The sequence below is a fragment of the Stigmatopora nigra genome, chromosome 16, assembly GCF_051989575.1.
Source record: "Stigmatopora nigra isolate UIUO_SnigA chromosome 16, RoL_Snig_1.1, whole genome shotgun sequence".
In the NCBI taxonomy this organism is placed as follows: Eukaryota; Metazoa; Chordata; class Actinopteri; order Syngnathiformes; family Syngnathidae; genus Stigmatopora; species Stigmatopora nigra.
Genome location: NC_135523.1, coordinates 2,419,875 through 2,433,108, shown reverse-complemented (window position 1 = coordinate 2,433,108; position 13,234 = coordinate 2,419,875). Strand labels below are relative to the sequence as shown.

The 13,234-nt window shown below is 45.8% G+C and overlaps 1 protein-coding gene across 6 annotated transcripts in view; it reads left to right on the top strand.

The window, feature by feature from the left end:
• The window catches only part of ncoa2 (nuclear receptor coactivator 2), a 29,429-nt gene that overhangs the window by 11,621 nt on the left and 4,574 nt on the right, over window positions 1–13,234 (top strand). For 4 of the 6 annotated variants that reach the window (XM_077735781.1, XM_077735779.1, XM_077735780.1 and 1 more), the window contains exons 3-17: window positions 1,307–1,414; window positions 1,495–1,667; window positions 3,132–3,235; window positions 5,160–5,337; window positions 6,580–6,771; window positions 6,864–6,965; window positions 7,906–8,046; window positions 8,110–8,257; window positions 8,327–9,539; window positions 11,658–11,871; window positions 11,930–12,130; window positions 12,202–12,369; window positions 12,449–12,575; window positions 12,639–12,816; window positions 12,871–13,173. In XM_077735781.1, the coding sequence (XP_077591907.1) occupies window positions 1,326–1,414; window positions 1,495–1,667; window positions 3,132–3,235; window positions 5,160–5,337; window positions 6,580–6,771; window positions 6,864–6,965; window positions 7,906–8,046; window positions 8,110–8,257; window positions 8,327–9,539; window positions 11,658–11,871; window positions 11,930–12,130; window positions 12,202–12,369; window positions 12,449–12,575; window positions 12,639–12,816; window positions 12,871–13,173 (3,531 nt within the window). In that variant the 5' untranslated portion in view covers window positions 1,307–1,325. Of the gene's footprint in view, window positions 1–1,306; window positions 1,415–1,494; window positions 1,668–3,131; window positions 3,236–5,159; window positions 5,338–6,579; window positions 6,772–6,863; window positions 6,966–7,905; window positions 8,047–8,109; window positions 8,258–8,326; window positions 9,540–11,657; window positions 11,872–11,929; window positions 12,131–12,201; window positions 12,370–12,448; window positions 12,576–12,638; window positions 13,174–13,234 lie in introns of all 6 variants that reach the window. The other 2 variants (XM_077735775.1, XM_077735777.1) reach the window with 1 other exon arrangement.

Sequence of the window (13,234 nt, the reverse complement as noted above, 5' to 3'; positions counted from 1 at the left end):
TATGTTCTTTTTAAATCGGTTAATCCACTCAATGCTAGCTTAGCTAACAGATTTAGCTTTGCCATTACAAACTCCAGATAAACCCAATCTTAAAAAAAAAAAAATCTGATCTAAAACTTCCCATCCAAGTCAATAAAATATTTCAATCCATAATGCGGGTTAACACAGGTCACCCATCTTCCCACCCAACGTCTAGCCACCTCGTCATTGAGACGTGCCTCGTTTTCGGGTGTCACTCCCTAACATACCATGTCAAGGAGAAACGACAAGGCGCCCAATCAAATCCATCTCCCATGGGACGTCATGCAGCCAATCAGCGCCTGAATTCCCTTGGTAACTTAGTCGTCCAATAGGAATAAGTCGTGCCACTTTCGCTATTACCCGACTTTAACAACCCGGTAAGGGAAAAAAACCAATACGAACAAACCAACGCTGACATTAAAGTTATTTATCGTCGGCGTTGAGTGTCCAATCACCTTCTCTTTCCCTCCAAAGTAGGTCGTTCCGGGGCGGAGGCATTTTTTTTATTTTTTATCCCTCCCTCCCTTCCGAAGCGGCGCTACGTCTGGTTTGTAGCACGCCGTTGCTATTCCACCCGCGTTGCCGACTTATGTAATGAAGGAGGAGTTGGCAGTCAAGCGGGCGTGTGCGCCTGTCGTGTTTTCGCGGTGATGCGACGCAGCACGCGTGGCGGCGGGGGAAGCCGTCGTTTCTCCCCCCCCTCCCAAGGTGGCTCGGGAGGTCGTCTTCGGGTAGATGATCCAGTGTTGGTTTCTAGATGAATGCCTTGGTTGACATTGACAGGGATTGGAAGGGAGATGTCCAATTAGGGTTGGCCAATACGAGTAATTGGTCACGGTAAAAGACGATAAAAAGACGGTCATGGACTTTGTAGAATTAGAAAGAGTTGACCATAAATTTTAATTAGATTGTTGACCAAATTTATCCCGTTTTTTTATTTGAAGCCACTTAGTAAGAATGTATTTTAAATTTTTTTGGATGATTTTTCTCTTCAATATAACACACAAAAAACAGTAAACATTCTGTCTTTTTTAACTTATTAACATATGTTAAAGGGTCCATATTTTCATTTTCTTACCTAAAGAAGTAATGTATAGATACTATATTATGGTTTAAAATTTGGCCCAAAAATATTTTATAATTAAAATGATGGTACTTCATCATTCATAGAGGACTACATTTTTTTAAATTTGATATTACTAAGGAACATATTTTACAGGCCAAAGAAAATGACTTCAACCACATGTTTGACACCTGTGCACTAAAACATTTTTTATTTTTGCAGACGCTGATATGCATTGAGGATGAGCGGCGTGGGGGAAAACTCGTCCGACCCTGCCAGGGCGGAGGCGCGGAAACGTAAAGAATGTTCTGCTGAACTTCTTGGACCCAGGTCAGGCCTTTCAATACAGTCGCCATCCCTAAGAAAAATATTTTTCTTGTACCCACTTATATATATTCCTTTCCCCGCAGTCCCAAACGGAGCAACGAGAAACGCAACCGCGAGCACGAGAACAAGTACATCGAAGAGCTGGCCGAGCTGATCTTCGCCAACTTCAACGACATCGACAACTTCAACGTCAAGCCCGACAAATGTGCCATACTCAAGGAGACTGTCAAGCAAATCCGGCAAATCAAGGAGCAAGGTTTGCACCCACAAACACAAGTTTAATATCAAAGTCCTGTTGAATATCCAAGTACTGTTGAAACCAGCTCTCAAAATTATATTCATGAGAGTTTAATATATAAATATCTACTGTTTTCAACAGTACTTAGATATTAAACAGTACTTGGATATTAAACATTACTTGGATATTAAACAGTACTTAGATATTATACAATACTTGTATATTATACAGTACTTGGATATTTTACAGTACTTAGATATTAAACAGTACTTGGATATTAAACACTACTTGGATATTAAACAGTACTTAGATATTAAACAGTACTTGGAAATTAAACACTACTTAGATATTAAACACTACTTAGATATTAAACACTACTTGGATATTAAACAGTTTAAAGCATGTGAAAATTTGGCGTTCCTTCAATCCTTCCTCGCCAAAACATCAATAAGTGCTTCTGATTGGTTGCCCACATCCTGACTTTAAACTCATTGAAAGCACCACAAACTGTTATTATTACATTTCTATTTAATCCACCGTAAAATCGCCATTCCTATTAAAAAATCAAACCCAATTTAAAAGCATTTTAAATCTTAATATAATTCCACGCCCGCCAACAAATGTCTTAACGCCGACGGGCTTCCAGTCTTTGCAGAGGATCAAGAATAGACCCCACCAGCAAGTCAAATTTGTGGTAAAAGCTAAATTTTCCAGAGCTAGCTTGCGCAACGCCAAACAGACCCTCACATTCATCTCTCGCGAGTTAACGATGTTTGCGTCAGCGGGACTTTGGCGGGTGGGGGGGGGGGTACAGTGGCACAGCTGCGCCCCCCCCCCCGTATCTCGGCCAGTGAAGGCGCCGAGTGTTGGGAATGGCGAGTCGTGGCGGTGTGAAGAAAACTGCGAGGAGTCAAGCCACGGGAATAATTGATTGCCGATTGTTGCCTAAGTCGAGAAAAAGACTTTTTGATATGGCAGATAACATTTAGAGACGGACTTGTATCTCAAATCATGCCCTAAATAAACCCAAAATGCATTTGAGGGGAAGATTAAAAGTTATATAAATGTTTATAGTGTAGTGAAACCAGGCTGGTTTTTCCCAGGGATTTTTTTAATGAATTTGTCAGTTTTTCCCAAGAAAAAACATATAAAAAAATTGTGTTAAAAAAATAATTCAATTTTGGATTTAAAAAAATGAACATTTTTCGTGCCTTCCTGCAACTTTGCTAGTCAAATTTGTCATTTGTGTTTTTTAATTTACTTCATATTTATATTTAACTTTTTTTTTTTAAATGACAGCCATTTTTTCATGTTATCAATCTACTATCATTATTTTGTATACTCTATCCTTTTACATGACTTTATCCCTTTTTGTGCTTCTGCTACTTTTATAACCTCAAAAATAAGACTATTTCCCCCCTTTTCCCCCAAAAATAATTCACCCAACTTCACACCAAATTAATTAAATTTTTATTCCAACAGAAAAAGCGGCTGCCGCCAACGAAGAGGAAGTCCAAAAGGCCGATGTGTCGTCTACGGGCCAAAGCGTGATTGACAAAGATGCCTTGGGACCCATGATGCTGGAGGTAGGTTTACACTACAACATACACTGTATTAGATTGAGTTTTTTAAAGAAAACTTTAAAGTGACGTCGCATTCAAGGGCCTGGGAATAAATCATTAGCGCTCTCTCTCCATTTCACTTTTCTCTCACGTCGGCCTTTAGATATGTCCCATCACGGGCTATTTTTAGCCGACACACTCGGTCCGGCGTCACCGAATCGACACACCGACTCGTGGTGGCTAAATATAGATTGTGTTCATTTTTGAAGGATGCGATAGAAGAATGGAGAAATATGTAGAGCCGGACATATATACACTTGACTTTAAAAGTTGACAAACTAGGCTTATCATGTGACACAAAAAAAAACTTCTTGTAATCTAGGACTCTTAATGTCATTTAGTTTCTTTCACAAGCTAATTTGTCCTCCCAGTCCGAACAAATTGGATTGGATTGGAAACTGATTTAATGCTAACTATTAAAGTAGATTCTTGGAACCCTTTATTCTCTATCTTATGGGGGAATTCTCATTTAAACGCTACTATTTCTCACGTCATTTAAAAAAAAAACATGAGTATATTGACCCTCCCGCCATCCTTACGCAAGGAGAGTCGTTGCAAAGAAGAGCCGTTACGAAGGAGAGTCGTTACGAAGGAGAGTCGTTACAAAGAGCCAATACAAAGGAGCCGTTACATAGGGGAGCCGTTACATAGGGGAGCCGTTACATAGGGGAGCCGTTACATAAAGGAGCCGTTACATAGGGGAGCCGTTACATAGGGGAGCCGTTACATAGGAAAGCCTTTACGAAGAAGAGCCGTTACGAAAAGCGGCTCCCTTTCTACTTGGCCTACTTGTCCGACCGGCGCGTGGCCTTTCTTCGCACGGAATCCACCCGTCACGCCGCCGCGATACACCACCTCGCTATCTCGCCATCCTATCTATTTCGGGCCACATTTTCCGACATTAAAATGCACGGACGCCCGTCCAAAAACAATTAGTCTAATGGTGATTATCCTCGTGGCAGAGGTGGAAGAGAAAACGCCGTCCCTGATTAACAGGCAGCAGAATTTATCTTTTTCCTCTTGTGTCTCTCCAAAAGGGCTGCGGGTGATTTGATGGCCTAATTGCCACCATCTTGTGCGTAATGGTTCACCTCCAGGCTTTCTTCTTTCAATTAAGCGTCTCCCGTATCTCCTCTCTTCGTCCTTTTCGTCTTTTCGTGCTTTTTTAGCCAGGAAGAATGACGAATGGACAGATGGATGCGGGGTTCTTGCGCAATTTGCCGGTTGTTTCGGTACAGATCGTGCTTCGTCAATATGGCGCTCGCTTACTGAACCAACGCTCTGCTGGTTTAAGGAGGAAATCTTTGGCGCATTTTGGGAGTCTAAATAAAGAAATAATCAATCATAGACCATAAATAACAGTTTTTTTTAAATAGTTTGGGTAGGCCTGCGGCTTATATTCGAGTATGTTTTTATTTTTAATGCTAATTATCTGAAAATATGTCACATTACATTGTAGAATGCTTATTTAGCCTGTTGTCCATTTTCCTATTAATATTTTAATCAATTCAGTTTATTTTAAGTGACTTTGGAGATAAATAGTACCGTATTTTCACGACTATAAGGCACACTTAAGTCTGAAATTTTCTCCAAAATAGACATGGCGCCTTACAATGTGGTGCGCCTAATATATGAAAAAAAATGTCATTCGTTGAGGGTGCGCCTTATAATCCAGTGCGCCTTATATTCATGAAAATATGGTAACCAATATTAAGTCATATTTTTGAAGTCATAGTTTTTGTGCATTAAAGTCGTCATTGAAATTAAAAATGTGATTTTTAGTTAGTTGTAACAGAGAAATATTGTTGTTTTTTAATGATGTTTATGAAATTTTGCCAATTGTTTTTGCATTATAAATTAGTATGTTCTGAAAATGTGTTGGCCACAGGCCCTGGATGGCTTCTTCTTCGTGGTGAACATGGAAGGCAACATTGTCTTCGTGTCGGAGAACGTGACGCAATACCTGCACTACAACCAGGAAGAGCTGATGAACACCAGCGTCTACAGCGTTCTGCACGTGGGAGACCATGCCGAGTTCATCAAGAACCTTCTCCCTAAATCTCTCGGTATTCATTCAACTTTTTATACATATATACACCGTATCTTTCCGACTATAAGGCGCACTTAAAAGTCTGACATTTTCTCCAAAATAGACAGTGCGCCTTATAATCCAGTGCGCCTTATATATGGGGAAATACGGTAGATATTTTTTTCTTCTTCTGTGAGTCGCCCTCCCGTTTTTCTATCAAGCTCCCTCCTCTTCGTAGCTAATTAACTTCCTTTTTCAGGTTCTCTCCCTTGTCAGCTCTTTCTCACTTTCTGACTTTGCTCTTACGTCAAGGGCGTTAGATTCCGGTTTCTCATGTTATGGAAAATGTGACATCAAATGGCGTATTATATACTGCATTCGTTTGTCGATTTTACATCTAGCAAACTTTATAATAGCCAACTCTAATATTATGAGAACATCTTTAATTCATGCTAACTAAAAATTCCAAGTCTAGAAAATTCCAATTCTACTTAACTAAAGTACATTTTACATATAATGTTATTTTTTCTATTTAGTATAGCAATAACTAATAATAATTTTAAATCTCTTAATTTTATGATACTTAAGATACTGTCATTTTCTAAATAGAGTTAGCATAAGATCATAGCAAAATAATAAAAAATTTTATCTTGTGACTGCAGTTAAGTAAAAATATGACATAAAATATTAGTCCTAATTTTAGGAGAATTTTTAAAATAGCAGCCTGACAAAAACTATTTAAAAGGAAGTCATAACATATCTCACTTTATTCCCAACAATAAAATCCTTTTAGAACCAACTAAAGGAAAAAAAAAATCTTAAAAGCACAATTACAGCTATTAGACCCAAAAAACGGTATCATGACGACACCAATATTTCCCCTTTTTACCACTTTTCTCCCACATTTGTATTTTTTTTTCACCATTTAACCACCACTGGAGGTGATTTACAAAGTATGTCAGTCCAACCCCCCCTCACACTCGGCGGATTGAGGTCTGACGAGCGCTCGGCCATCTGGGCAGAAGAGCGAATGGCGATCAAGAAGAGAAGAAGAAGAAGAAGAGCCCAGGAAAGGGAGAAAAAAAAATCTGTGTCCCAGATAACTGGGAGATTATCAGCCAATGAGATCAGCAGATGGAGTGGGATTCAACTTTGCTAGAGTGAAAGGAATCATACCCAATGTTCTCTCGGAATTTTTCATTGTAAAACATGCTGTCAAACACAAAAAAACATGTAAATCCCAATTTTTCTTTCTTTCTTCTTCTTATTGACCCCTCAGTGAACGGCGTACCGTGGTCCAGCGAGGGTCCGAGGCGAAACAGCCACACCTTCAATTGCCGGATGCTGGTCAACCCACATGGCGAGAACCCGGAGCAGGCCCACGAACACGAGCCGCAACAGCAGCAGAAGTACGAAACCATGCAGTGCTTTGCTGTCTCGGAGCCCAAGTCCATCAAGGAGGAAGGAGATGGTAAGGCAGTTTTCTCATTAATAATAACCCCATTAATGATGTGGCCCGGGAATAATTTTGTCATCCCGTATCCTTATTTTGCACATGCCCAGACTTCCAGTCGTGCCTGATCTGTGTGGCTCGCCGGGTCCCCATGAAGGAGAGACCCATGCTACCCACGCATGAGAGCTTCACTACACGTCAAGACCTCCAAGGTACCCAGAAACAGCCACAAAGATGGTTTGGTAGTCCATGTTTTTGTTTTGAGGCCTTAAAATGTGGATCAGGTTTGATAAAAATAGCTTGAATTGTAATGGGTATGTTTGGAAATTACTTGGTCTAGAAATTACTTAGTTTAGAAATTAATTAGAAATACCTTGGTCTGGAAATTACTTGGTCTGGAAAGTCCTTAGTCTGGAAAGTCCTTAGTCTGGAAAGGTCTTTAGTCTGGAAAATTCTTTAGTCTGGAAAATTCTTTAGTCTGGAAAAATCTTTAGTCTGGAAAAGTCTTTAGTCTGGAAAATTCTTTAGTCTGGAAAATTCTTTAGTCTGGAAAATTCTTTAGTTTGGAAATTACTTAGTCTGGAAATTACTTGGTCTTGGAAATTACTTGGTCTGGAAAATTACTTGGTCTGGAAAATTACTTGGTCTGGAAAATTACTTGGTCTGGAAAATTACTTGGTCTGGAAAATTACTTGGTCTGGAAAATTACTTAGTCTGGAACTTGGTCAGTCTAAAAAGTCCTTAAACTAATGCTAACTCATAGCGGAGATGGTAATATAGTAAAACCTAACCTTGGTAGTACTAAAGTCCAACATCCAGATACTGGTGATTTCAAGTACATTCCTAGCTAGGTTAGCCCGAGTCCTTCACTGAAGCACGAGGTCGACCCACCCACTCTTTTACTGTAACGCGCTAGTCCAATTACGCAAACGTCGGCTTCATCTGCAATCTTAACGAGATCCATTAGTCTGACAGATGGCATGGCCTGGTTTCTCACCGGAATCGCATTAGAGCGTACCAGGTAGGCCTTGCTAGCGTTACACTTTGTTTGCCATCTCAACCTGATACCTGAAAAAAAACAAGTAAGAGCCACTTTGTTTCATACAACAACCCTTCTAGAAAATATTCTGGTCTTTTTCACCCCCCCCTAAGGCAAGATCACCTCTCTGGACACCAGCCTATTGCGGGCCTCCATGAAACCGGGCTGGGAGGACTTGGTCCGCCGTTGCATCCAACGCTTTCACCTGCAAAATGACGGCGAAATGTCCTTTGCCAAGCGCCACCAGCAAGAAGGTTAGCTCCGGGGGTCCAAGTCCCTCCCCTTGTTCTACTGATGTATTTGTTTTGGTTCTTCAGTTCTTCGCCACGGCCACGCCTTCAGCCCCATCTACCGCTTCTCCCTCTCGGACGGGACCATCGTGTCGGCTCACACCAAGAGCAAACTGGTTCGATCCCAAGCCACCAACGAGCCTCAGCTTTACGTGTCGCTACACGTCCTCCAGAGGTACGTCCCGAAGTTTGGTCACTAGCCTTAGCATCCGGCTAACTAACCTTGTCATCGTTTGGTCTCCAGAGAACAGACGGTATGCGGCGCCGGCCAGGAAATGGGCCCCGGCGGCAACGTCCAGGCCACGGGCCCTGCTCCCAAACCCGTGAACTCCTCCACCCCTTCCGTGACGCCCCCAACCCCGGGCAGCTTGCCAGGCGCCGGACCTCAGGGCCAAGACCCGAGTAACAACAGCACGCCTTTCTCCCCTCCTGGACCCAGGGAGCCGGCGGCCATGGCGGCTATGGGACAACACATGCAGGGATACCGGTACGGCTGCCCCCCGCCTCACGCTCACCCTCACCCCCACGCCGGGGGGATGCAGCCGCCGCCGCCTCAACAAGGCCAGGCCTGGCGGATGAACAGCCCATCCCGGGCTAGCCCTAGCCCGGTAGGCGGTCCTCACCCGCCTCAGCAGAACTGTATGCTGTCCCCAAGGCACCGTGGCAGCCCCGGGGGCGCCGGCAGCCCCCGTGTGGGGCTCCACTCGCCCTCGCCGGCGGGGATGGGAGCGCCGGGCAACAGCTACACCAGCAGTTCCCTGTCGGCTCTTCAGGCCCTGAGCGAGTGTCACGGGGTCGGTCACGGCCACGCCTTGGGGTCTCCCGATCGGAGGATAGGTTCCCCGGCGAGCGCCCCACCGTCGGGGCCCCACCTCTTACCGAGGCCCGCGGACCCCCTAGACGGGGGGCAGGACGGCAACGCGTCGGATTCCAAAGATGACCCCCAGGACGACGCTCACGCTCGCCTCCAGGACAAGGGCCACACCAAGCTTCTCCAGTTGCTGACGACCAAGACGGAGCCTCTGGAGACGCCCCTTTCTCCCGGAGGCGACGGCAAAGACGCCGCCGGGGTCCGCGGCGGGCTCTCCGGCGTGACGGCGCACGCCACGTCCCTGAAGGAGAAACACAAAATACTCCATCAGCTGCTTCAGAACAGTACGTCCCCGGTGGACTTGGCCAAGCTGACGGCAGAGGCCACCGGGAAGGAGCCGGGTCAGGAACAGGGACAGCAGGGCGCCCCCGTCGCCGCCGTAGACTCTGCCGCATTGAAGCAGGAACCACTCAGCCCCAAGAAGAAGGAAACCACTCTGTTGCGGTCCCTGTTGGACAAGGACGACAACGGCGGCTTGAAAGACAAGACGGCTAAGCTGGAACCCGGCGAGGTCAAGTCGGAGGGCGGGAAACATCCACTGGTCAAGACCGAGAAACCGGACGCCGGCTACGATCAAGCAGAACAGGTCAGTTGCTTTTGGTCTTTTCTTCCACTTAGACTTTTACCACTGTACTCTAGTAGTGTCGTTTTTGTAGACAAAAATGTTCAGAGGACGCCTTGAATGGACCCAAGGTCACATAGCCAGACTTGACAATTCATTGGGAAGTAGGACTAGCTTCCACCGCTAATTAAGCCCCGTCGCTATCCACTGCCAATTTCCCAAAGTTGTTCATCTGTCGTGCCATGGCAGCACTCCCATTTTTCAAAGCGGAAAACTTCCTTTTCGTGTCGCGTTCTGGCACTTCTGGTCGTGTATATATTTTTTTTAACTACAGGTGTCTTGAACGAACGGGGGGATAAAAATGAAGATATCTTTAGAGAGCGAAGTTGGCGGGGCGAGCGACGGGAAGCTACATCCCGGTCGCTTCAAACGACTGTGACATTTGGAAGTAGCCCCCGCGGCGCAGTGGCTATTTGATCCCGGCTCGCGTTTGGCTCGGGAATATGCGGGTTTGGCAGACGGGTCGGCTCGTGGCTGCCAATCAAAGGAAGACAGAAGGGGGAAAAAAACAGATCTGGAAAGAACTAGGGACATTTCAATTTCAGAGTACTGTTGGCCAAAGTAGGGCTGGCGGGTCAATTTGTGTACCATAGTTATAGTCATTTTTTGTGGGGGGTCTCCCCAAATACGTATTGTCCCCTTTTTCTGATAGATTTTAATGAATGGGTTGATAAGAGATTATTAAGAACTTGTCCTGTTTTCAGTAGCTAGCTGATAAGACCAGCGATAGCACGGTAACAAAAGGAAGAAACGCACGCACGCACGGGGTGGCGCAGCAGCACAGCACAGCGCACTCACCCCCAGGAGAGCCCGGCGTCAGCAGGCGGAGTCAACAGGATGAGCCATATGCTGCTGCCATGGTGATAGCGCTGAGCAGAAGCAGACTCGGAAATAGAGCAGACAGAGATGCTTTGTTTTAGGAGCTAAAAAGTCAATGCTGCCACCCCACGTTCACCCTATTGACTATATACACCGCAAAATATGGCTCTTTTTTTTAAGGCATCGCATTCATTTGAACTGCGAAAAGAGTCAAATCGCCCAAAATGGCTCTTTAACCCAAACGACGACTCTCGTTTGAACAACAGCTCCTCGACTGGCCTAACCTCAGCGACCGCTCTCTCTCTCCGGCTAGTGTAAGCCCCCCCCCCCCCCCCCCCCCCCTGCTGTAATGCTCACGATTGTTTGAGGGCTGAATTATTGATGCGAGACCACATGTGAAATCAGAGCAGAGTCGACTGTTGGCGAAAGGCAGCGGGAATGAAGCGTACAAGGCCCATTCCCCCCGTCATCAACTTTGACCGAAATAAGAGAAAGAACTTCCCTTTTTTTTTATCCCCCCCACCCTCGCTGCCTTGTGACTAGTGGCGTCACTGCTGGAAAATCTCCCGTTGACACGGCAACTTCCTTAAGACATTTCACATGAAGGCTTACCATGGCTGTTTAGCGAACATGGGGGGGAAAGAAGACATTGCTAGAAACGGGAGCCATTAAGGCTAAAAGCCGAGAGAATAGAAAGTGAGAGTGAGGCAGGCAGGCAGAGAGGCAAAGTGTACAGGAGCATTACATCATTCCTGACCTCATTAGGGCTTTTCTCTACACTCTGTACTCACTGTAGCAATGGCTGGATAGATCCATAAATAGCATATATTTGGAAATAGCTCATTTTTTTAATTGATTTCAGAGTTTGCGTTCGTCAAGGACTTGAAAACATAGTATTTGTTCGTTGTTTTGTTTAAAAATAGTATGTAAATACTGCAAAAATTAATGTTTTTGGGGAGAAATGTGTTGTTTAAATTATATTTCAAGGATATTTTTGTGATTGTTAGCTCTAGAATGTTTTAAAAAATTTAACAATTTATATTGATTTCTAATTCGTAGATTTTTACTCGTGGAAAATGGATTGGACGTCCGGTACTGTCAAATTTAACCAATGCAGACTCATCGTTTCAGCTTTAGTTAATAAGATGCTGTTTTGTTATTATTGTTTGTCCCTGTGACGAATGCCGCCCCTTGCTGCCCCCTGGCGGTTGCCTTTCCCCGCACTCATCATTTCTTGACCTTGTTTCCTCCCTTTGTGCGCAGTCTTCGGAGCTGGACGACATTTTGAACGACCTGCAGAATGCCCAGCCGCAGTTGTTCTGCGAGCCGCGACCCGTCTCGCTGCCCAGTCCCGTGGACAAGCAAAACATCATCAACGACATCCTGCAGATGTCCGAAAACAGTCCATCGGCGGCGGCGACTGGGGCCACGGCGCACCCCCAACACAAGCACGTCACCAACACCATGGGTCCCACCAGTAAGACTTAAAAATTACATCCCCCTTTTCTGTGACCTCACCGATATTTTCTTTCCAGATTTTGGTGGCGTGCGAGCCGGGTTGCCGGGCAGAGTTGGACCAGCGAGGAGTGTTCCGCTAGAAATGGGCGCATCGCCGCAGTACCCCATGAGGAACAACAGCCCGTACGCTTTGGTTCAACAGCAACAACAACAACAGTCGTCGGGGATGGTGGCCAACCACGGTATGATGGCTAACCAAGCCAACATGGTGGTTCCAGGTATGTGTACCCAAGTGTTTCCAGTAAGTTCCCAAGAAACTCTGCTAACTGTTTGTTTGCTCGCCATCCAGGGATGATGGGTCCTGGCGTGGCCCGTCAGCAACAGCAGGAAGGCTGGGCAGGCTCGGCTTTGACCCCGCAAATGGCCCAAGGGCGAATGGGTCCCGGTGCCGCAACCCTCAGGTCGGGTGGACAACAGGGACCTCGGCAAATGCTCCAGACATCCATCATGTCCAACGGTAAGTTCGATATCCACGTCTAAATGTAAAAAATGTCCTATTTTTTTAATAGAATAATCATTTTATTGTCCATCATTAGCCGAAATGGACATGGGCATGGTGGGTCACTTCACCCAGCAACAACAGCAGCCTCCACCCAATCAGACGGCGCCCTGGCCAGACAGCATGATGCCCATTGAACAGACAGCTTTTGTCAACCAGAACAGGTACCGTACCGTCCTGTTTATGTCCGTGAACAACACCCAAATACAAGACTGTTCCCCGGCTAGGTCGCTGCACCCACACCCGCAAGAGGACTTACTGTGCGGCATGGGCCTCGGCGGCGGTGGCGAAGGGGGTCCGGTAGACGAGGGGGCCCTCATGTCTCAACTCTACACGGCGCTGAAGGACTGCGACGGTTTGGAGGAACTGGACCAGATGCTTGGTATCCCCGCTCTGATGGAACAGGTGAGTGGTCCTTGTCTCTTTGGCGAGAGAACCCTCAACATACCCTCTTTTCAGAACCAATCGCTTGACCAAGACCAGTTCTCGCAGGATCCGGCAGCCGCCATGATGTTGGAGCAGAAGCCGCCAATGTACGGGCAGCAGCAGTTCGGACCGTCGCCGCACATGGCGCAGAGGGGATACCCCGGAGCACCCATGCAGGAGGCGGCGTTCCACCCCATGGCCGGACAGATGGCGCCGAGGCCTGGCTATCCCATGATGAGGATGCCTACCCGGGCGGGACTGCGGCCCGGCGGGGTGATACCCAACCAGCCCAACACGCTCAGGCTACAACTGCAACACCGGTTACAGTCGCAGCAGGTTCGTTTTTATCCATTATTACTCATTTTGGGTTTAAATAAAGGTTTAGAAAAATGACACA